The 24,834-nt window shown below is 41.0% G+C and overlaps 2 protein-coding genes across 2 annotated transcripts in view; one reads left to right on the top strand and one right to left on the bottom strand.

The window, feature by feature from the left end:
• Positions 1–618: 618 nt before the first annotated feature.
• Positions 619–24,233, bottom strand: nup88 (nucleoporin 88). The gene is made up of 17 exons (XM_078422348.1): positions 23,936–24,233; positions 22,815–22,984; positions 18,975–19,100; positions 16,868–16,954; positions 15,767–15,931; positions 15,340–15,526; positions 13,892–14,042; positions 13,676–13,774; positions 13,216–13,306; positions 10,402–10,506; positions 9,119–9,271; positions 7,843–7,968; positions 6,102–6,167; positions 5,600–5,680; positions 5,358–5,484; positions 3,710–3,828; positions 619–2,127 (listed from the first exon to the last, which is right to left on the bottom strand). The coding sequence occupies exons 1-17, from the start codon at positions 24,140–24,142 to the stop codon at positions 2,064–2,066; spliced, it is 2,124 nt and encodes a 707-aa protein (XP_078278474.1). The 5' UTR covers positions 24,143–24,233; the 3' UTR covers positions 619–2,063.
• rpain (RPA interacting protein) overlaps positions 24,189–24,834 on the top strand; it is a 13,845-nt gene continuing 13,199 nt past the window's right edge. The window contains exon 1 of the mRNA XM_078422351.1: positions 24,189–24,345. Coding sequence (XP_078278477.1) covers positions 24,274–24,345 — 72 coding nt within the window. The 5' untranslated portion in view covers positions 24,189–24,273. The remainder of the gene's footprint in view (positions 24,346–24,834) is intronic.

The raw sequence follows: 24,834 nt of genomic DNA, 5'->3' as shown, positions 1-24,834 counted from the left end.
CCCTTAAACTCCAAACATTTCACAAATATACTTGGTTTCTAAGCCTCCGGAGCCTTCTTGAAGAAATTTCTTATTTCAGTCCTGAGTTTACCTATTTGACACTCTGACTTATGATTCAGATGCATCAGGAGAAACAACATCTCTATACCTACTCTGTCATACCTGTGAAATGTTTGCACAGATCACCTATTCTTCTAATCTCAAAATCATCAGCTTAAATTGCACCCTTCCCAGGATCAACCTGGCAAAGTTTCTGTGCACGCACCACATCAACTATTTCATTGTTGTACAGCGTGGAAACAGGCCCTCCGGCCCAACTTGCCCACACCAACCAACATGCCCCATCTGCATGAGTCCCACCTGCCTGCGTTTGGCCCATAAACCTGTCCAATCCAAGTATCCACATTCCTAAACATTGCGATAGTAGCTCTTTGCTGAAAGTACTTCCTATGCTTTCAATGCAAAAAAAACAGCAGCTGGAAATTCAAAAACAGAAACATTTTTAATCCTAATAACTGTTGAGAAATCAGTGAAGTCCCTAAAACCAAATGTACCAAAGTAGACACAAACCATAACTAATTTATCTAAATTCACAAACAAGATAATCTGATGTACCACATAAAAATATTTATTCAGACACAAAAGTTTGTGCAGTGTACAAAAATTGCATCTCAATTTACTACTTGAAAAATCTCAGTCATTTGCTTGCATAGTTTGGGTTGACAGCTTATTTTTGTTAAGGGGGCGTGTAATTTTAGTTTCAAGGGAAAGTAAAATAGAACATGTAAAACTACTGTTGGATATGATCCACATATTACTGATACTATTTTTTTGCAAGACATTTTATAGGACTGAGACGAAATATTTACATCAAGTATCATCCATCCAAAATGTGAATTCACTTTCAATAAATCAACTTAAAAGCAGTGAGGTACAAAAATAAATAGGAGAGTACACAAATTGGCAGACTCATTTGCAAGAGCTTCTGAAATATTTCAAACATTTAAAGGCTTTTCCCTGGATAACGATATAAAAAACAATTGGATGACTAATCTGGTGAAGTATTATCCTCCTTTGCTAAAGTTCAAGCCTGCGATGCAAGCCTGGATTTACGGCTGTTGCACCTGTGGCGAGACAGATTAAAGCAACGACAGCCAGAGCAGAAGGCCCCTTCTGAGCATTACGGGCAGTGGCAGAGAACATTCATTCATCACTCCAGGCCAAACAACTTACACAGGTAGTGACTTGCAGCTCCAGTAACCCCAGTTCAATGCTGACCTCCAGTGCTGTCTGAGTGGAGCTTGTACATTCTCTGTGACAGTGTGGGTTGCCTCCCACATCATAAAGGTTGGGAGATTAATTGGCAAATTGTCCCTGGTTTGTGGTACGAGCATCAGTTGGAGTTAATGGACATAAGAGAAAGAATAAATTACAGGGAAATAAGTGGGGAAATGAATTTGCTATGAGAGTCAGCAGAGCCTTGAGGGGCTGAACAGCCTCCGAAGCTCAGAAACAAAAAGGTAAACAAATTCAAAACACAACATATCCAAAAAGGTTTGGTTTTAGCCACCCGTAATAGCAGATATCCAAACAGTGGATATAGTTGATAATTAGTCATTTAAAACATACAGGCATGAGAATGGCCTGTTTTCTTTTAACCAAATTAAGGTTTACAAATCAGAACTGGTATTTAGGGAAAGGTTGAAGCCACAGCATGAATCACAGATTTAGAAAAGAAAACAACAAAAGGAGCTTGTTAATCATTTGATATTATCAAAATATAGAAAACAAAGAACTAGTTCAATAATCCTTCATGGTGGGAGATTAAACCAATAATTCTAATCTGAATGCTACGTATACTGCAAACATAAAAACCTGTGAAATTAATTTAAACGTACAAAATGCCATTGAAACTCAGAGCTGGAGTAAGTTTGGCAGATTCTGAAATGTTGCTATGTTACTTCACTTTGCTTTAAGAGAATGCTTATTGTTTCTCATCCTACACTACCTTTACATACAGTTCATCCTGAAGAATAAACCGCTGGCAGAGAACAAAATAGTACTTAAAAATTTACATGAGTTCGTATGTCATTAATTTTCTTCACCATTTCAGTAATATGTTCAGTCCTGAAATAGAAAACAAGACAATATTAGAATGATTTCATATCATATCATATATATACAGCCGGAAACAGGCCTTTTCGGCCCTCCAAGTCCGTGCCGCCCAGCGATCCCCGTACATTAACACTATCCTATACCCACTAGGGACAATTTTTACATTTTACCCAGCCAATTAACCTACATACCTGTACGTCTTTGGAGTGTGGGAGGAAACCGAAGATTTCGGAGAAAACCCACGCAGGTCACGGGGAGAACGTACAAACTCCTTACAGTGCAGCACCCGTAGTCAGGATCGAACCTGAGTCTCCGGCGCTGCATTCGCTGTAAAGCAGCAACTCTACCGCTGCGCTACCGTGCCGCCCTTTAAAGAACAGAGCATAGTACAGTGCAGGAACTCACCTTTCAGCCCATGCGAACATGATGCCAAATGAGACTACTCTCTTCTGCCTGCATATGATCCATTTCCCTCCATTGCTTCATATTCATGTACCTATCTCAAACCCTCGTAAACTATCGAATCTACTTCCACCACCATCCCTGGCAGCATGTTTCAGGCACCCACCCATCTTAAGGATAACGGGGCAGGGGGTATGGCTGAAGGATAGCGGAGTCAGGGGGTATGGGGAGAAGGCAGGAACGGGGTACTGATTGAGAATGATCAGCCATGATCACATTGAATGGCGGTGCTGGCTCGAAGGGCCGAATGGCCTCCTTCTGCACCTATTGTCTTGTCTATTGTCTACCACTGCATAAAAGAAATTGCCTTACACATTTCATTTAAACGTTGACCCTCTGACCTCAAGACTCTGCCCTCTAAAGTTTGTCATTTCCCTCTGGGTAAAAAGTTCTGACTGTATCTTATTTATCCCTCTCAATTGTGTAAACTTCAATAAGGTCTCCTCTCAATCTCCGACACTACAGAGAGAACAATCCAAGTTTGTCCAATCTTTTATAGTTAATACCCTTTAATCCAGGCAACCTTCTGGTAAATCTCTTTTGCACGCTCTCCATAATTTCCACATCCTTCCAGGTAATAGGGTGACCAGATCTGCACACAATACTCCAAATGTGTCTAATCAAAGTTTTCTAAAGCTGCAACATGACTTCCTAACTCTTGTACTTATGATTGATGAAGGCAAGCATACCATAACATTTCTTTATCACTATCTACTTGTGATTCCACTCTCAGAAAGCTGCAGACACTCCCCATGATTCTCTGCACCAATATAGTTAAGGGTTAAAGGAGTTTCTATTATAAGCAGCCCTCCCCGTTTCACGTTTCAATTTGATCATGACTGATGAATATCTTAATTTTATCTACCGACCTTGATTCCAGATTATTTAATACCCTCGCCCCAAGATCATGTTTCTATGTCAGGACAATGTGTCATTTGGAGTACTTGTTGCACATCCTCATACCAATGTCTTTAATTAAACTATTAGATCACAAAGCCTAAAGCATAGACAGTATCTGTGAAAGGAATCGACAGACAAAGGTTTGAGTAGGGACCCTTCTTCTGACAGCATCAGTTCCTCCAGCACAGTGTTCAGCTGAAAGTTTTCAGCATAAAACCCCAATATTACTTACTGCTCCTTAAGCACTGAATGGATGCATTTCTTCTGAGACACACTGAGAGTGATACTCTTTTTCCGTGCACTATCTTCCGGCTGTATTTCCCTCCGTTGATATTCAGTCTTCATTTGCACCTGAGGAGGAAAATATTACGGTTTAATTAAATGGGGTGAAATCTCAAACATGCTATTTTACACAAGAGAGAGACTGCAGCATCACTTGCATCGCGTGGTTTAACATTTCTTCCAACTGTGGCACCTCCATCATTGTGGCACTGATCTAATCTGCAGTCGAGATCAATTCTAAAAGAAGTGCCTGTTCTACCATACAAAAGGAAAGTATTACAAGTAGTGGAGACTAGAGATAAAAGTTGAACATTTGGAAAATACATGGAAAAAGATTTCGCATCCCAGGTCAATGACTCTGCACTAAAACAAGCAAACAGAAATTATGGTGGAAGATGAAACAAAATGAACAAAAAAAATGTTGGCACATAGGTTGTGCTCATGGGAGAGTACAATTATCTAAACTTACGAAAGAAAATACTTGTCGATGCTGGAAATCTAAAAAGGTGGAAAACACATATCTTGACAACTGAAAACATTGAACTCGGTAATGAGTCTGAAAGGGTGCACTGTGCCTCGATGGAAGGCAAGGCCCATGCTTACACCAAGCTACACTGAGTGTAGGAGAAGAGGACAGAGATCAGATTTGGAGTGGAACCGAGGAGACCACAAAAAGCATTCAGCCAAACTGAGCTTGCCCCCCCCCCCCCCCCCATTGTAGAGCAGACCACAATAGACACTGAATAGAACGTGCCACGATGGTACAAGTAAACCATCCATTCACTAGAAAAATATTTGGATCTCTTCAATTAAACAGGAGGGTGCGACAGGATGGGGAGTGGGACTGGTGCTGATGGAAGATGAACCAATGTTCTAGGGAAATACAGACCCTTCAAAGCAGGAAAGGAGAATATATTTTTAGTGATGGCTCCTTATTAGCGATGATGGAATTGGCTGAGCATTATCAATTGATAATTGTGGAAGCGAGATAGTCTTGACCCAGTCGACAAGACATATTCTCCTTCTGGGAGCCTGACCCGCTGAGTACAAGTAGTTTGAGCAAAAAAATGCTGGACGAACTCAGCAGGTCAGGCAGCATCTGTGGAGAGAATGGGCAGACAACGTTTCAGGTTGGGACCCTTCTTCAGCCTCTGAATAGGGGTCCTGACCCAAAATGTTCTCTGTCCATTCCCTCTTCAGATGCTGCCTTACCTGCTGAGTTCTTCCAACACTTTTTTACTCAAGCTTCCAGCAATTGCAGTCTCCTCAAATAGACGGGGTTTGTTTTGCATCACATTACAACACCCGTAGTCTCTTGTTTCTGGCAAGTACACCAAAGTTTTCTAACTTAAAGGAAAAAATGCTGAGTCAAGCTATCACCTTTTGCACAAAACCTCTGAAGCACAGACCATGTTGCTTTTCATACCAATGTCAGAGCTCAGTGATGCTGCTTTGGAACCACTGTGACATGAATGGAGCTAACTTTGGTAAGTGCACTTTATTAAAAATATCCGATCACATTAGTTAATAAGAAATGTTTTCAAAAAGAGCATTTAGAAATTACCATTAAATGATAGATGGTAGAAAATTATTCTTGCCTGTGTAATGCTGCTTTCCAAGGTACTGAGCTGGTCATTGATAACAACGAGTTCTTTCTTCATATCTCTCTCACTATCAGACAGCACGGGAAGATGTGAATTAAAACTGTGCAAAACTTTCTTCACCCTGTAAAGTGGAAAATACCAAAAATAATATTTTTGCAAAAAGACTAATAAACATGTCTACTCAACTTTTGATTTACACGAAAGTGCAGTTTAAATGAGGTCTATTCTTGACATACCTTTTCATCACTATTTCTTGGTTGTATTTTACATCCTCATATTTGCCAGCAAGCCCCTCTGCCATTTCCTGCAGAAGTTTTCTGTTGAAGAGAGTCAATATAGGTCAGGAACTCCACAGCTTGACAACCATTTAAAAAGTTGTTCTACTCTCTGAAAAATTGTTGATCATGATCTCAGTCAAATCAAACTGTCAGTCATGTTAAATTTAATCAATATTTTAACAAATATCTCGATATATTGAGATCTATCCTGGCACATAACGGATTTCTCAGACTTTTATCACTTTGACACAGCTACATTATCAAGCTGGATATTATGATTCATATCACGGAGATCAAGACATCCTGCTCAGATCCCTCAATTAGCCCACTACTTATACCCAAGCCTAACAGTTAAAAAAATGTCTGCGGCTTAAACAAATGAGGCAACAGGATACTATTCACTGCCGCTCGTATGATCGAGTGGTTTGCGAACGCTTTCGGCTTTGTGTCACATACTTACCTCTCATTGATGCACTGTTCAAGATCAAACATCTGTTTATTCTTCTGACTGGTTAAAAGCTTCACCCTGGAATACATACATTTGCATGGTAGCCTCACTCACACATTGCATCACAGTCTGGTTCGTAATTTGAACACTCAGAAATTAAGGAGGCTGCAGAAAATGGAGGACTTTGCCCAGTCTCTCACATGTACTGACCTGTTCATCATCAAAGGGATTTACAAGAGGCACTGCCTCAAAAATGCAGCTAATATCAAGAACCTACACCAGTTTGGCCATGCCCTCATCTCACTACTGTCATTGGGAAGATGGTGACCTCCATGTTCGATTACAATTTCTTTCCAGAAACTACCTGTACGGAGTTTGTACGTTCTTCCCGTGACCTGTGTGGATTTTCTCCGAGATCTTCGGTTTCCTCCCACACTCCAAATGACGTACAGGTTTGTAGGTTAATTGGCTTGGTAAATGTAAAAGTTGTCCCTAGTGGGTGTAGGATAGTGTTAAAATGCGGGAATCGCTGGGCGGCGTGGACCCGGTGGGCCAAAGAGGCAGTTTTCGCGCTGTATCTCTAAACTAAACTATCAGGCTCTTGAACACTGCACAATACTAACCACAACCTTACCCCAGCTTCTATGATCAACCATGGACTTTGGTTTGGTTGCACTAAGTACTTTCTTTTTGCTCTGTTATGCTCTGGCTACCCAGTATTACTGATTATTAATTGTATTTCTATGCTAGTACATCTTGTTTAAGATTCAGTTGTATGACCAGGCATTGAATGACCTGGATACAGAATTTAGTTCATGGAATTCTACGTACTACAGACTAGTATTAATGATTACTAGACCAAGTGGACCCGCTGGGCCTAAACCTCTCCTGCATTGGTGCAGCACCCTCTCCCCCCCCCCCCCCCCTTCCCCTAACCCCTCCCCTTCCACCCCCCTTCCCCTCCCCCCTCCCGAGGAGATAGATTTAAAAATGTGAATAACTTTTAAAATATAACACCGATTTCAATGAAATGTCTTCCATTAGCACCAAAGGAATGACGGTGAGTAGGGTGGGCCTAAAATTGTCGCGCTATCGTGTATCGTTTTGGCTGTAGTTCAGGAACAAACAAACAAACAAACAAACAAGAGTTTTAGTATATAGATAGATTGTAGATCTATATGTGTGAGATTGCATTAATGAGAATGCAAAGCTGCAGTATGCATGCCAATAAACACTCTTGCATTGACTGTATTGAGATCAATGGATTATTAGACAGAGCACGGAAAGTATTGGATTCATAGAATTCCCTGTAGATCAATGGCCTTTTGGCGCTGCAAATCTTTTTCCCTATTACCACCTTCATCAATTCACAATAAGAGTACTTATAGGGAGTGTCCAGTGCTTTAAAAAGATCTGGAGTCAGGTGAAAGAATATCTGGAACTGTGGAAGATACAGTTGAGTCAGCGTTTAGAAAACTGAGGGAGGAATATTAGCATGGGAGAGGGAGAGGCACCCTCTCCCCAAAATAAAAAGCTTTGAAGAGAATTAATTTTGATATATAGCAGTAAAAAAAAATGATACCTGGCAATTAGAAATTCAAGTAGCTTGGAAGAAAATTATTTTTTGTTCTAGTACTGTACATGTTTCATGCAAGTCATCTTGGAATTTAAGAAAGTCAACCTGGCTGCTCTCAACAAACATTGTGCAGCACTGACTTGAACTTGAATTGCTATAAACAAACTAGAAGATTACCTCCGTGCTATCTCTTCTCTTGCAAGAGCCTGTTTGAGGATGTACTCTTCTCTGAACACCTGGGTGGCTCGACTCAAGAGCTGCAAACACTCCTGTGGTGGCGGAGCTCCCTCTGCATCCGAAGCTCTGAAGTAAAGAATGAGGATGTGTTAACTGTGTAGTCAGTAGAATTCCATGAACTAAATTCTGTATCCAGGTCATTCAATGCCTGGTCATACAACTGAATCTTAAACAAGATGTATTAGCATAGAAAAGTCATGCATAATTCAGCCAAAACAGTGTACCAGGTGTACCACGCCAGTGGGACTACTAACTAGTGCAGGCAGAAATCAATAAGTTGCACAACAGAAGTCTCTGACGCAGTCAACAGGAACTTTGTCCTCCATACCAGATCGAACGTTCTACATCATGTTTGCAAATCACATTTAGAATGGCAGCACCATGAGGTGGTGCTGATGGGGAACTAATAATTCCTGATGGGGAACTAATAATTCAGCAACATGCCTCCTGCAGCTGGACAATGTGGTACTAATCTATGTCTGATAATTCATAAATTACAAATTTCAATTTGGTTTTAACAAATCTTGTATTATAAAGTTAGTGTGGATGTTGTTGGATTGCCAAATAAATCCAGTGAGTTCAACAATGGCCTTTGAGGAAGGAAATATGCTGTTTTTACCCTTTACACAGCTTGGTTTATATGCATCTCCAAAATAGAGGAATGAGATTGAATCCACGCTGCCTTTTGAAGTGGGCTGATCTACCACATCCTAAAGATCACAAGTCAACAAATGCTACTCAGGCCAGTATGATTCAAGAAATAAAGTATTGAGTCCAAGTGACCAATTTCAATACATTATAACTTTCATCAAAATGCTCAACAAATTTGAATTTAATGTGAGAAAGGAATAATTGGACATTGCAATTTTGTGCTTCAAATTGAAAAGACCTCTCACACTATGCTGACACTGATGACATGCCACAGAAAAAAAATTACCAAGCAAGCCGACCATGCCATTTACACTTGATCGTTATACGTGGAAAGGTGGGTAATGTACAAACAGTTCAACCAATTAATTACTGACCTAAAATTAAACTTGTAAATATTATTTTCTTAAAATATTCAGTGCTACATTGTGCCTCTACACATCAATTTATAAAGGAAGTGGAACAAAACATTTAAAGTCATTAAATTTCTTCAATTGGAAAGAATTTAATTCAGGCAATGAATGCATTTTAACAGAAGCATGCGCATAGTTAAATATTAAAATGGCACCTCAGGAGGAGTGGATTGGTTGTATTGCGACGCAAAATGTTTGCGATGTGTTGTTCAAAAGAACTGCTTGTGAAATTTCGCAGTGGTGATACGATGGAGCTGGTGTCTATGTTGGAACACAGTAGCGGTGGTGAAACTGGCCGTGTGGTGGTCCTGCAAGTAATTGATAAGCCTGTTACATAACAATCAAATCAGGAAGTATTCAGCAGCTGCAAGCAATCAGATACACATCAATGCACCAAAGATATCAAAATAATTGTTTTTTAACTAACTGACATTTTCCTTTTCACCTTCACTGCATCCACTTTAGGAAAGGAAGCTATGTAAGTGACTATAATCATATTAGCTTCAAAACACTCATGGAAAAAGGCAGGACTGAGCCTTGAATTGGGGAAAGCCTAATTTCAATGGCATCAACCTGAAACTTTCGAATGTTGATTGGGAGAGGCTGTTTGCAGGTTAAAGGGCATCTGACAAGTGAGTGGCTTTTGACTGTGAAAATGGAAAGAGTTCAGAGCCTGCATGTTTCTGCTAGAGTGTCCCGTCAGGCAAAAAGGATATGCGAGCCTGACATAGAGAGCTGGGATTAAGCAAACACCAAGAAGAGTATAAGTGATACATTTTGGAAAGCTAAACCAGTCCAAGACATATACAGTGAATGGCACGGCCAAGGGGAATGTTGTTGAACAGAGGCCTTGGGGTACATGTACATAGTTTCTTGAAAATGGGAATAGGTAGACCAGATGGTGAAGAAGGTGTATGGCATGCATGAGTTTCCTCATTGAGGTACTGAGCACATCAGTTGGGACATCCCGTAAGTTGTAGAAAGCATTGGTTAGACTGCACTTGGAGTAGTAGGTGGTTGGAGTTTGTGTTGTTCTAGAAACACTGCAGGAAAAATGTAATTAAGCAAGAAAGATGCAGAAATTATCACAATGATGTTGCCAGGACTGGAGAGCTTGAGGTATAAGGAGAGATTGAATAAGCTGTTTGTTCTGGAGCAAAGGAGACAGAGATAACACAATCCTGTTTTTTAATGTATTGTACCCCAAGTTCTACAATTTATCAGGAGCCGATATTAAACCTGACATACCTAGTCCAAGGTTGGTATCATTTTGAGTTTAACCACGCAATTCCTAAACAAATCACTGCTCTTCATTGCCTCAACTATCTCCTAGGAGTGGCAATTTCCATTCCTTTCCCTATGTGCGAGTAGTTTGCTGAAGAGGAAATTCACCCAATCCTGTTACAAGAGAAGCTTGCAAACTAAAACTCATACTTACAGTAGTTGTCTTATGATGCACTCGTATGAATTCGTAATGCAAATCATTGCCGCTCCTAGCGATAGGTCGGAAATTATCCAGAATCCTTTGATTGGTGCCGGCTGGCTGTATAAATCGTAGAAACAGAAAAATAGTGAAGTCTTTAACAGTCTAGTGTGGAATCTTTGGGACCAGACTAGTGCCAGACCACAGAAATTGCCTCACGAAACTCCAGTGTAAACATATGTCCAACCCAATGGCTTCTAAATTCATTCTGTATATTTTTAATGTAATGTAAAAAAAAGTAGAATAAAGCTTAAAATCGAAAATAAAGCAGTAAAGCTGTCAGAAAAGTATATTGTTTCATGAAAAATTGAAAAAAATTGCCTTGTCAGTTCATTGTGCAAATCCCTTAAATGGCCTCCCGCTGTGACAATAGACAATAGGTGCAGGAGTAGGCCATTCAGCCCTTCGAGCCAGCACCGCCATTCAATGCGATCATGGCTGATCACTCTCAATCAGTACCCCGTTCCTGCCTTCTCCCCATACCCCCTCACTCCGCTATACTTAAGAGCTCTATCCAGCTCTCTCTTGAAAGCATCCAACGAACTGGCCTCCACTGCCTTCTGAGGCAGAGAATTCCACACCTTCACCACTCTCTGACTGAAAAAGTTCTTCCTCATCTCCGTTCTAAATGGCCTACCCCTTATTCTTAAACTGTGGCCCCTTGTTCTGGACTCCCCCAACATTGGGAACGTGTTTCCTGCCTCTAATGTGTCCAATCCCCTAATTATCTTATATGTTTCAATAAATTTTATTTCTTTATATTTAGCCCCCTCCCTCTCCCCACACACACAAATTCTGTAAAAAAAATTATTCCATATCTCAAAGTTTGCAAACACAGAAAAATGTAGCCAATACAAAATGCCACCCAGTGGACAGCGGCAAACGAATGGCACTAGATTCAAAACATGCCACACAATGCTGGACAGCAGCACCTCATCCACGACCAGAATTTGAGCATCTTCGATTCTACTATAGATAGGTTTCAAATTAAATCCTTGACCATTTGCAAATGTTCATAGTACTGAACAGGGCTGTGGAGTCGGAGTCATGGAGTCAGAGCAATTTTGGTGTTGCTGGAGTCCGATACACAAGAAATCAAGGAGTCGGAGTCGGGTGTTTTGGGTATCGACTCCACAGCCCTGGTACTGACGGCCATTCTTTCCTTCCAATCCACACCAGCTCCATGTAATGAAACACAGTCACTCCCATTCCTGCCCCCTCACTATAGCCCTCTTAAGCTATTCCTTTCAATTATTTATCAAGCTCCCTTTTGAAAGCTACATCAGTTCATCTCTGTTACTCCCCCTGGCAAGTCACCTCAGGGACTAATCATTCAATCATAGTCCTTGTGCCATCGAAAACAGTTTCTCAATTTCCTCTCTCTAATTTCTTTGATTTTGAATATTTTGATAACTTATCTGTTTAAAGGAAAACAATTCCAGCTTTAAGTCTAAGAAAATAACTGCAGATGCTGGTACAAATCGATTTATTCACAAAATGCTGGAGTAACTCAGCAGGTCAGGCAGCATCTCGGGAGAGAAGGAATGGGTGACGTTTCGGGTCGAGACCCTTCTTCAGACCCTTCTTCAGGTCGAGACCCTTCTTCTGAAGAAGGGTCTCGACCCGAAACGTCACCCATTCCTTCTCTCCCGAGATGCTGCCTGACCTGCTGAGTTACTCCAGCATTTTGTGAATAAATCCAGCTTTAAGTCTATTCACACACCTAAATTTGTTTGTTCCTGGAATCCATTTAGTAATTATCTTCAGCACCCCCTCTAAAACTTTCATCTCTTTCATAAAATAGAATGCACAAACTGGGCAGAGTAAACTATGGCTGATCCAGTTTTATAAAACTTTTATCATGGGTTTTTGTTATACTATTCATTGCAAAGGAGTTAAGTTTAAAAATGGGATGGTTTTGTTGCCATTGCATAGGATGTTGCTGAGGCTTCACCTGGAAAACTGTGTACTGTTTTGGTTCCCTTACCTACAACATAAATCGTCCAAAGGAGGTACACCAGGCTAATGTAAGAGGTACACCTTTTTCGTAGTCTTGGATGTATAGGAAGCATACAGATGTTGGAATGTTTTCATCAGTGGGATTGTCTCAAACAAGATAGGTGGGCTGGTCATGCAACACTGAGGTTTGTAGAAGTTGAATCACTTCCCTAACATGCCTGGTCATTTCAACCAATTAATTGCTTTAGTGTTTATATATTCCTTTTAAAACCCTGCCCTTTAGTTTATACATTTTCTTCTCATACTTTCTACCAAGATTTAACACAATTTTTAGTATTACATTTTATCAGCGATCTACCCAAGAGCCTCTCTACACCTTCCTGGATATCTATGCCTCCCAAAATGTTGTACACATCTGTCAGGTCTCCTGTCAACCACCAGCATTCCAGAGGAAATAAATCCAAGTTTGTCCAACACCTCCCGAAAATTTAAAATCAATGCATGAAAAATAACAAGTTTGTAAATCCCAAATTTAAAGGCTAGTACAGGGAGGTCAGTTCCATAATACTGCAAGATCTATTGCCCACTTGGTGAGCGAACCTGAAGCACAACACGTCCCAGGAATCGACAAAGGCAGAAATTTCCCTCTTGGTTTAAGTATGGCAAAGAGCAGAGAGAAACAAAGCGGCCAGTGAAATTTCTACTGTAGGTAAAACCTAAGAAAGACAGCTTAAAACCATGCAAAAGTATCATAAACCCATTCACGTTTTGTCCAAGATTTTAGTGGTAAGGAACAGAAAGCAGCAATACCTGAAAGGCAGTGGTTTGGTACAGAGAATATGTTCCACTACGCATTTCTGCTCTGCTGCCAACTCCTGGAGGCAATGTTTATCTTGTTCTTCTATTGGAATAAAGGCAAAACTCGAATCATCTTCATCGAAATAACAGTTGTACATGTACATTAAAATATCAATTGCGGGAAAATTGAAACTTGAAAGCTCTTTCCTAGTTTTCACGCTGAACATTTTCTCCTCTACCTTAGCCAAGGTGAGCGAACGAAAAGTGAATTAGCAGAAAATAAGGGAGTTCATTAAAATCCTGCTTCAGTAAATTTACTATGTTGCAGCAGTACATTCATGCTTCAGCAAAACTGAAGTGAATCAGAGGAGTCCTGTCTTACTCCCACAACGCACGGAAAATTGTATCGATTTAAAAAATAATCCACCGAGAGAGCCACACTTTTTAATTTATAACATCAATATTGACTTACCGTTGAGGAGAAATTGTTCCAGTTGGTTGACCCATGTTAGCCCAATGCTGTGTACACCAGCAATGTGTGTGCAATGATAACGCGTCAGACACAATGGATCTGGAATGAGAATGTTATATAAATGAAAGGCAGCTACTCAGAGGTTACACTGAAAAAAATAAGTGTCACAAATCTAAGTCATGTACATATACCTTTACAAAGGGAAATAGAGTTTACCTTTGTGTAAAGTGATTGGACAGGAGAAGTCGGATTGCAGTTGCTCATCGTCATCTCCTGTGGCCAGCTTCAGGATCAATTCTAATTCTACGCATTCAAATACATAGAGTGAAGGAACAGGCTCGCACCTCAGGTCCCACGATTCATTACTCTAGAAGTAACACGAAGAAAATTACCCTTTATTTTTCAACGTTTACAGTATTCTACCATTCACAAGTTTCAATTAATTCTTCACGAAAACAGTTCACGGTCAACATACGATACAAAATTTCAGAAATTGAAGTTGATAAATGTACACCAACTCTTCAACCTAGAATCGCCCACTCAGCCCACATGGTTATGTCTGAATTTTTGACGTCTCCTCCTGTTGCCATCTTACCCGATGCCCATACCCTTTAATTCCATGCCTCATATACCAATTAAATGCATCTATTCACCTGTACCCCGAGCAGTCTATTCACTATTCTAACTAACTCATTTTTTCCCCTGAATTTCCAACAGGATTTGTAAACAATCATTTTACAAATTTGGTCACTCTCTCAACATTATAATAAATCTGGAGAAAATAGTTCTATCTGCTAAGCTCCATTCAGTCCAGCTTCAACCTTGCTTTCTTGAATCACTTTAATCCTTCCTTATGATAGTAACAGGGCCATTCTCCTATCACCTTGGTTAATGCTTTTCTTGCCTTTTTCATCTTCTTATAACATGGAGAGAAAAACTGCACATATTTGGTCTGGTTAGGTTTAGTATAACTACTCTACTTTTATCAAATGATGCATTTGGAAATAAACTAGTCCTTTGTCTTGAAGATAAATGATCTTGATAACTCTAGTTAGTAATTCTGGTGTTTTGTTTTCATCTATATCCCTGATTTCCTTGCTTTAGACCATAAGCGAGTTTCTCAAATTGGAAGGATATTTGTTACTAAAATCCACCCCCACATAATCCTATTGAAATTCTTTTGTCACTCAAGTAACCATTCTGTAAGTTAGCCTTCTTAATTGCTCCTTTAGCCAGGTATCTTATCAAGTTACACAGCTGCTTCTGCTATTTGTTGTATCTTTCTTATCACAAGACTATTTCTGCCATAAGAAAGAATTGTGTGATTAGTAGATAGACACAAAATGCTGGAGTAACTCAGCAAAATAGGCAGCATCCCTGGAGAGAAGGAATGGGTGATGTTTTGGGTTGAGACCCTTCTTCAGACTCGTGTGTCTTGTGTGACTAGTAGGTTGTTTTCAATTGGTAATGCCCTGTTACAGCAATGAAATCGTAACAACCTTTAAAAGTTCACTAACAGGCTGATAAATTTATGGGAGTGAAGAAACATTGCGGGTGGGTTGAGATAAAGTGGAGATAGGGGAAAAGGGAAAGAGGAATAAACATCAGTGAACTAGAAAACTGAAACCAATTATAAATCCTAACTGGACAGATCCTGATCTTACCATCTGATCCTCTTCTTCATCCCCCTCAAGAACAACACAGTGATACAGCATCCCAGATTGAGTAGCAATGACCAGAACGTTGGGAACACAGCGTAAGCAGAGTATCGCGCAGGCATCATATCCGTAATTATCCTCAGCAGCTGGATGCATGGGCAGAGGACCCAGTAACCTCCCAACAAGTCCAGTACTAGAAGAGAAGATTGGAATAAATGTGACATTAAGCTGAATTATAGGCATCTCCAATTTCTCCCGTGGGTGTAATACATACTTAAATTGAGAATTGAAATTGTGAATTTCATTTTAGGGCAACATACGTAGCTTTGACGCAGCATTTATTGTTGTGAGCTATGCAACATTTATCTTAAAAGGTCGCAGAGGGAGAACTCCCACATCGATCTGAGTGGAATGAAATTTGCAGATTGGTTACCTCTTGTGAGTAAGACTGCAGTATATTAAGTAGGTCTCGCCATTTTCATAAAGGATATAGAGCGGGTGGACCAAGACCTCTTTTGAACGATGCCTAGGAGCAATCATCAAAGGACCAAAATCAAATGCAACTGCGATCTCACCCAACGATGCCGCATATGACCTACTGTAAAACAATTAGAAAACAAAGCACAAGAACGAGTTAATAACCAACATGCAGAAGTTGGGAAGAGTATTCAGATATGAACGTCTTCATCAAGATGGCAATTCTAGTCTAGAAATAGTGTCAGAAAAATGTGAGGGAATAGAATAACTATGACTAATTTAACAAAAAAGTGTTCAAAGGGCCAAATGAAAATTCAATGATGGTACCACAGCCCAGTATTTGAAATTGCCAGAGATCAGAAACTTTTTCTAAATAGAAACTGGGGCTACAGTCACAGGTCAGAAGCTCATCTTTTGACTCATGAGCCTTCAGCATCTACAGGGCATAAAATCAGAATGGGTATGGACGAGTACTACTCCAACGCTCCAGACATTTAACAATGCCTAAAAATCGGCAGATTGGTAACTCTATTCAGCACAATAAATAGTTAAATTTCCTTAACAACTTACCAAGAGGATATGAAAGCAAGTACATGGTAAGAGCAAGTTCAATTCAAAGTTAGATGCCATCTTCCTGAAAACATACTGATAAACCTACTGATAAACTGAACTCCCGAATGAATTCCTGTGGCCACACACCTAGTTTTGTGGTGTTGAGTACTAAACAGAGTTTTGTTGAGGCATGCTCTGAAACTCTGCAAGCTTGCCTTCTTGAAAGTAAAACAATATCAGAAAGCTACATATTTGGTATTACAACTCGATGAACTCAGTCTCCTTTGGGCCAATGTTGCGGCTCCAATGGCTCAACTCGAGTTCATGCAGAATGTGGTCAGGCCAATCTTTAATTTTATTCCGAAGCAGGTCACAAATGTAGTTGCCCATGAAAGTAGATTACCATTACCTTCAGGCGCAATCAGGATTGAGTAATAAATTCTGATCCAGCATATTGCACTGAAATAATAAGATCCGGTATATTAAAAAAAATCAATATATTTACCTTGTAGATGGTACAATACTTTCCTCTTCACTTTGAGTAAGGCAGAATATCTTAACAGGAGTCTGAGGTTGCTTTAAGTCGTAAAACCTATGAGGAAATGATGACAGCTGATCATAGTGGAACATTAATTCAGCAGCTGCTCTCTTAATATTTGCTAGGGCAATGTTGTAATTAAAATAAAAACAATGTTGGAAGTACTCAATGGGTCAGTCGAGAGAAAACTAGGACAGGTCATCTCCCTCAAGCATTATCACTGTTTCGCTTGCCTGCAGTCCGTCTGTCTTTTGTGTTTTTTGTTGTTTTTGTATGAATTGTAGTTTTAATATGGTGTAGTGTTTGTACGTTATGTTTGGGGGGGGGGGGGGGGGGGGGGAGGGAACGGGAACTGTAAAATTCTCTCTCCCGAACGGAGACGCGACCTTTGTTTCTGTGTCGTGTCTCCGTTCCCGTTGCGGCCTACCACCGGCCATGCACCTGGGACCACCTGGGGCTCTGGTTCGCAGAGCCCACGGCCCGGACTCACCACCTGTGGCGCTGGCTGCCTGCGGATGCTGCGGGAGCGGCTGCGATTCGTCTCCGGAGGCTCCGGCGCGGGCCGCGTGGATGTCGGAAGCCCGCAGGCCCCTGGGTGGGGGCCGACATCGGGAGCTCCGGCAGCGGCAGAGGCAGCGTGTTCGCCCGCCCCGAATCGCAGGGCTTGGGTCGGCCCACCGCGGACCTTTCACCGTCCGGCGCGGCCTGAAATAGGCCGTGGACCTTTCACCGTCCAGCGGGGGCTTCAATATCGGGAGCCCCGACCGCCCCGACGTGGCAACTCCAACAGCCTGACCGCAGGAGAAGACGGCAGGGAAGAGAAAAATACATTTTTGGCCTTCCATCACAGTGAGAAGGGACTGGAGGAGACTCACTGTGATGGATGTTTCTTTTTGTTTGGTGTTAGTTGTGATTGTATGTGTTATTGCATTTTTATTGATTATTCTTATTGGTCTTATTGTTTAACTGCGGGTAATGTTTCATTTCACTACACATTTATGTGTATGTGACAAATAAACGACTATTGACTTAAGAGTATTTCTAACATTCTGTGTAAATTTCTGATTTACAGTATCTGCATTTTTTCTGCTTTGCAAGGACATTATGTTGAGCAGTTTTCATGTTTACGATCCATCAACAATAAATTATGATCCACAGAGCAATCCTTCCCACTGCAGTCTCAACTATATGCTTTTCGTCATCCCAAGCCTCCAGATCATCTCCACATCAAATAAAAAATTGGTGCAGCCCCAATGGCCCCAAAACGATTATTATCTCCAACAGTCTGTAGTTCTTGGACTACATGTACAATGTCAGGCCTATCATCAGTATATCCTACTACTATAGAAAGGTTATTGAACAGAAATACTTTTTACAACAAAGAAAAAATTGTTTTGTCTTGTTCTTTCTATTTTGCTTTTTCCTTACACCTCCCAATTCTCTTGGTATTGAATAAAACAATGGTCATAAAATGTATGACTAAGTTATGAAGAAAGAGTTTCATTTAAAAAACTCCACATACCTAATTATGCTCCAGTGGTCTTCAACAGCAAATCACAACGGTCCATGTCCCCCCCCCCCCAACCCTATTCCCCCCCACCCACCACGGGCCAGCGGCGAGGCGAGGCGAGTACAGCGGCGAGGCGGGGCGAGTACAGGCCAGCGGCGAGGCGAGCGTTTTGCGGAAAAATGTGATGCAAAATCGGAATGACGGTAATGAAATAAGAAAGCGGAAAATTTCCGCCAAATTCGGATGGGTTGGGAGGTCTGCAATGGCCACAAGAAAATATAAACACAAGAGTCTCTTATCATGACAGACAACTCCCAGTCTTTCCTGTTACGAAGGAGTCAAGAATTCTTTTGAAATTTCAAACTGGTCAAATGGAAGGGGAAACATAGCAGAATACTGTCGTCGTGAAAATTTAATTGGTAAAAAATACAATTCTTAAAGGCTTAATAGCCAACTTACTTAGACTCTGTGAATCAACAAATCATTAGTCCAGCTATAAAGCATTAACATTTGCCAATTCTATTTTCAGCTCAATTAGTTTGTCTGGCAATGTAATGGCCTTACCTCACAGAATTATCTGAAGTTAATACGACAACGTGAGGCTCCTCAGTTTCACTGGGGTACCAAGCAGCATGTCTTGGTGTCAGTGAAGTTGAACTTGTGAAGAATCTTTCTGCTATAGGAACCGTCCTGTGAATCCAAAAAAATCAGCTTAGCACTCAGTGTTTTATTTTGGAATAAACTATGATTAAACATAATTTTAAAATTTGCAGTTAAGTGTGTATCAGCACAGTGTACTCAACTCACTGCCTTAAGGTCACTAGAAACCAATACAAACTTATGAATTTCGTATTTCCAATGTTTGTAATATTTTTCTTTTGGAATTTTAGATGTGATTCATTTTTTCCATTTATACCTCCTCTGCACCAATCATTTGTATCTTTACTCATCCCTTTAACACTTTTCACCATTATCCATTTTGTCGTTTAATATCTTCTGCAATCTGCACTATAACACTTTCACATTTATCCTTCCCCCCCGTTAGACGGGTACATGGATAGGACAGGTTTGGAGGGATATGGACCAAACGTGGGCAGATGGGATTAGTGTAGCTGGGACATGTGGGCCGGTGTGGGCAAGTTAGGCCAAAGGGCCTGTTTCCACGCTGTATCACTCTACGAGTCTAGTAGTTCAGTTTCTCATGGATACAGTAAACTCAATTTCTTGTGGGGTAATGAAACTATTACATAACGATCTCCTGCCGATCATCTCATGCAACATTGAACAGCAGCACAGAAACAAACCTCTCGGGCCATGTCTGTGATGATCATACCAAATTAAACTATCTGCCTGCACATTATCTATATCCCTCCATTCCCTGCCTGCTCAAAATATAGACGCGCACGGGGACGCACGCGTACGCACCCCTCCATGTTTGGGACAAAGACCCACCATTTATTTATTTGCCTCTGTACCCCACAGTTTGAGAGTTGTAATAGAAAAAACACATGTGGTTAAAGGGCACATTGTCAGATTTTAATAAAGGCCATTTTTATACATTTTAGTTTCACCATGTAGAAATTACAGCAGTATTTTTTTCCATAGTCCCCTCCATTTCAGAGCACCATAATGTTTGGGGCACAGCAATGTCATGTAAATGAAAGTAGTCTAGTATTTTGTTGCATATCCTTTGCAAGCAGACTGCTTGAAGTCTGCGATTCATGGACATCTCCAAGTTGCTGGATGTCTTCTCTGGTGATGCTCTGCCAGGCCTGTATTGCAGCAATCTTTAGTTTATGCTAGTTTTGGCAGCTAGTCCCCTTCAGTTTGCTCTTCAGCATATAAAAGGCATGCTCAATTGGGTTCTGATCGGGTGATTGACTTGGTCATTTAAGAATTTACCATTTGTTAGCTTTGAAAAACTGTTGCTTTCCCGGAATGTTTGGGATCATTGTCTTGCTGTAAAATGGACTGCCAGCCAATGAGTTTTGAGGCATTTGTTTGAACTTGAGCAGATAGGATGTGTCTATACACTTCAGAATTCATTATGCTACTACCATCAGCAGTTGGATCATCAATGAAGATAAGTGAGCCAGTACCTTCAGCAGCCATACATGCCCAGGCCACAACACCCCCAAAACTATGTTTCACAGATAAGGTGGTATGCTTTGGATCTTGGGCAGTTCCTTCCCTCCTCCATATTTTGCTCTTGCCATCACTCTGATACAAGTTAATCTTTATCTCATCTGTCCACAAGACCTTTTTCCAGAACCGTGGTTGCTCTTTTAAGTACTTCTTGGCAAACTGATACCTGGCCATCCTATTTTTGCAGCTAACCAGTGGTTTGCATCTTGCAGTGTAGCCTCTGTGTTTCTGTTTATAAAGTCTTCTGCAGATAGTGGTCATTGACAAATCCACACCTGACTCCTGAAGAGTGTTTCTGATCTGTCGGACAGGTGTTTGGGGATTTTTCTTTATTATAGAGAGAATTCTTCCGTAATCAGATGTGGAGGTCTTCCTTGGGCTGCCACTCCCTTTGCAATTAGTAAGCTCACCAGTGCTCTCTTTCTTCTTAATGTTGTTTCAAACAGTTGATTTTGGTAAGCCTAAGGTTTGGCTGATGTCTCTAACAGTTTTATTCTTGTTTTTCAGTCTCATAATGGCTTCTTTGACTTTCATTAGCACAACTTTGGTCCTCATGTTGATAAACAGCAATAAAAGTTTCCAAAGGTGATGGAAAGACTGGAGGAAAGAGGAGGTGTTGAGAGCTCTCTTATTCCTGCATTAAAGAGGCAATTAAACACACCTGAGCAATTACAAATGTCTGTGAAGCTATGTCCCAAACATTTATGGTGCCCTGAAATGGGGGGGGGGGGGATTATGTATAAACACAGCTGTAATTTCTACATGGTGAAACCAAAATGTATAAAAATTGCCTTTAATAAAATCTGACAATGTGCACTTTAACCACACGTGATTTTTTCTATTACAAATCTCAAATTGTGGAGTACAGAGGCAAATAAATAAATGATGGGTCTTTGTCCCAAACATTATGGAGGGCACTGTATATATGTGTGTGTACTTGTGAGTATGTGTGTATATATACACACTAAACCTTATTTTTTCTCTCTCATTTATTATATTGTTTACAGTGTACAATGTTTACATATTATGTTGTGTTGCAGCAAGTAAGAATTTCATTGTTCTATCTGGGACATGTGTCAATAAAACACTCTTGACTTGTTATCTAAATGCCTCTTAAATGTCACTGTTGCATCAGCTTCCACCATCTCCCCAGCCAGCAAGTTGCAGGCATCTAACACCCTGCATAAAAAGAAAATGCCTTGCAAATAAATATCTGTTAAATTTTCCCCCTCTCACCTTAAAAGATATGCCCTCTAGAATTCTGACTATCTATGCTTTTCAAATGTATGAACATCTAACAGGATTCCTCTCGGCCTCCCATGCTACAGCGAAAGTTATCCAAGTTTGCCCAAACTCTAATTATAGTCACTAGTCTCTATTCTAGGCTACATTATAGTAAGCCTCTTCTGCACCTTCTTCAAAGCGTCCACATCCTTCCTGTAATGGGATGACCAGAACTGCACATAAAACTCTAAATGTGGCCAAACCAAAGTATACAATTGCAACATTATTTCCTGACTGCTATATTCAATTCCATACCTGTTTATCACCAAATCCACCAGGGATCTTTGGACCATCACCCTAGATCAGTATATACCAATGCTCGCTAGGGTCCTGCCCTTTACTGTATACTCTCTTTACAATTGATCTCCACTTGCCTCGATTAAATTCCTTGCACCATTCCCCTGCGTGTGTGTGTGTGTGTGGGTGTGTGTGTTAAAGTTGTCAAAGGATTTGGTAGCATTTAGATCAGTCTTCTAGGGTCAAGACAATTAGAATCTAGTCTACCGCATCACTGCTAAATAATTAAGATGCATATACAGTATGTCAATTTTACACTACTCTCGAAAGCCTAAATGCTTTGCTTTTTCTCAATAAATGATATAAAGAAAGAGAAATTAATTCTGTTATAAATCAGGATGGAGAAATTCTGAGACAATGTGCATAACATTATTATTGTTCAAATCGTTATATATCTATCGCATGTAAGTCATGCAATTTATTATCCAACCAAACTTTGGTTATCCAACATTTTTAGACCATTCATGAATGAATTGGAAATTAATTAATAAATATATCAAAAGTCTATTTTGCTTTGATTTGTGTTTTGACATTCTATTTCTCAATAAAGTGTTGAAACGTTGCTGTGTAAAAGGTTTAATTTAAATATTTTCCATAAGGTAACTTACTGCTATGAACATCAATAAAATCACATTTTATTTGACATTTTCACTGTCAAAAATCACAAAAACTACTCACAAACAATTGATTTCGGATTTTCCACCCTCAAACTCAGATCTTTTTCCCCATCGCTGTGGCAGCTCCAACACCATCATACCTTTATTTCCAATAAGTAGCACATGGTGTTGTGTTGGACTGAGCAAAACTTCATTCACTTCAAACAAGGGTGGATTTATACATAATAACGTCTGTAGAAGAACAACGTTAACAATTAAATACCATTTATATTTAATCCTATAGTGAGACACAAGGAGCTACAGAAAAAGCAGGAGTTTTCATATAGAATCAGGTGCCACTCAGAAAAACCTTGAGCATGTCATAATTTCACAGTATTGATACCCATTTCACAGAAAGACCCATTCACAGTGCTGGGGCCTTATTTATTGGCAAACATGTTCGCCAATACACAAGGTATAAACACCAAATGTAAAGATATACTTGGAGGACATTATTGTTTTCCCATTGCAGTACTTCAATCATAATGGCTTATTAATTGCAAATCTGTCCATGTAAGTTATGTTGACACAAGGAACTACAGATGCTGGAATCTTGAGTACAATACAAACTGCTGGAGGGAACTCAGCAATTCAGGCAGCATCAGTGGAGGGAATGGATTGGCAACATTTTGGTCAGAGCCCTTCTTTAAACTCAGTCACAGCTATCAAATTCCAGTGTTAAGAACTATACAGTCAGTGACAATTATTTGGTTTTACGATAGTTGCATATTAATTAGAATCAGCCCCAGATTCATTTTGAAGTTGAAGGTATAGGAAACTCAATAACAGGCTTGATAATCGCAAACCATTTGTTCCTCGCATCATCCTTTAATAATATGGTTTTGCAGAGTAACTTAGCAAATGTAAAGTCTCAATCACCATTTATGTAAAGAAATAATGGAAAAGAGACCAACGTTTCCAAGATTTCCCCCTCCTCCCTCACTCCCCCGGCACAATCTCGTCTCCTCACTCTCTCGCCTCAACCGATCCCCCTCCTCATCCTACTCTACTCCCCCCCCTCGTCTCCTCATTCTCTCCCCTTGACCGATCCCCTAGCCCAAGCCCTTCTCCTCCCACTCCATCTATCCCCGCCCTAGCCCTCCGCCACCATCAACCCTCGTTCGACCATTCTTCCCTCACTACCTGATACGGGACCATCCCAGAGTTCAGGTTCTTGAGGTTGGTGGTGTAAAAGACGCTCTTCGCCCCATCCCAGAAGAAGATGTCGCTGTCCAGACAGAAGAGGAGGTTCTTTGCCGGCTCATTGACTCGCCGGTCGCCCTTCCTCAGCTCACCCAACAGCGGGTGCTTGAGCAGCTCACCCCACCAGCGCTCGCACACGTCCGCCATCTTGCCAGCCCGCCCAGCCTTGACGTCACTATGACAGCGGCCGCCGCCGTGAGCATGCGCGCCTGCTCAAACTTGTGAGCGCCGTGCGCGTTGCCGTCGTCGCTTTGGAGACCGGCGCCAACAGCGGGAGGATGGAGTTGCCGCCCGGCCACAGAGCTCTGTACAAAGGTACCGCTGCCCCGTGGAAGGAGACTTACAGGAAGGTGAGCGCACTACGGTGGGTTGTCGAATATTCTCGCCCTCCACCTCCGTGAATGGGCCGTGGGACGGCAGCGCCCATGGCCCGGGTAAGGGCCAGGTCCACCCGAATGAAGAAGGGTCTCGACCCGAAACGTCACCCATTACAGTCTGAAGAAGGGTCTCGACCCGCAGAGTCACTCATTTCCTCTCTCCGGAGATGCTGCCTGTCCCGTTGAGTTACTCCAGCATTTTTTTTTTAACTATCTTCGGTTTAAAGCCAACATCTGTAGTTCCTTCCTACAACTTCTGATTGTTGCCCTCCGGAGAAGGGAGTGATTCCCTACAGCTCCTTGCCTTGGTTGCCGCTTCTCCAAACTCACAGTAACCCACCACTTCCATGCTTGACGTTCCCTGGTTTCTAAGTACATGTCTCATTTAAAATATAAACGTGATTTGGATGGAATTTAATTCACACAATGCTCTCTGGGAGGTTAAATTCTGGCGGGACATAC

This window comes from Rhinoraja longicauda, chromosome 26 (genome assembly GCF_053455715.1).
Source record: "Rhinoraja longicauda isolate Sanriku21f chromosome 26, sRhiLon1.1, whole genome shotgun sequence".
NCBI classification, from domain to species: domain Eukaryota; kingdom Metazoa; phylum Chordata; class Chondrichthyes; order Rajiformes; family Arhynchobatidae; genus Rhinoraja; species Rhinoraja longicauda.
Note: the sequence above shows the minus strand (reverse complement) of the source record. Positions and strands in the feature narration are given on the sequence as shown.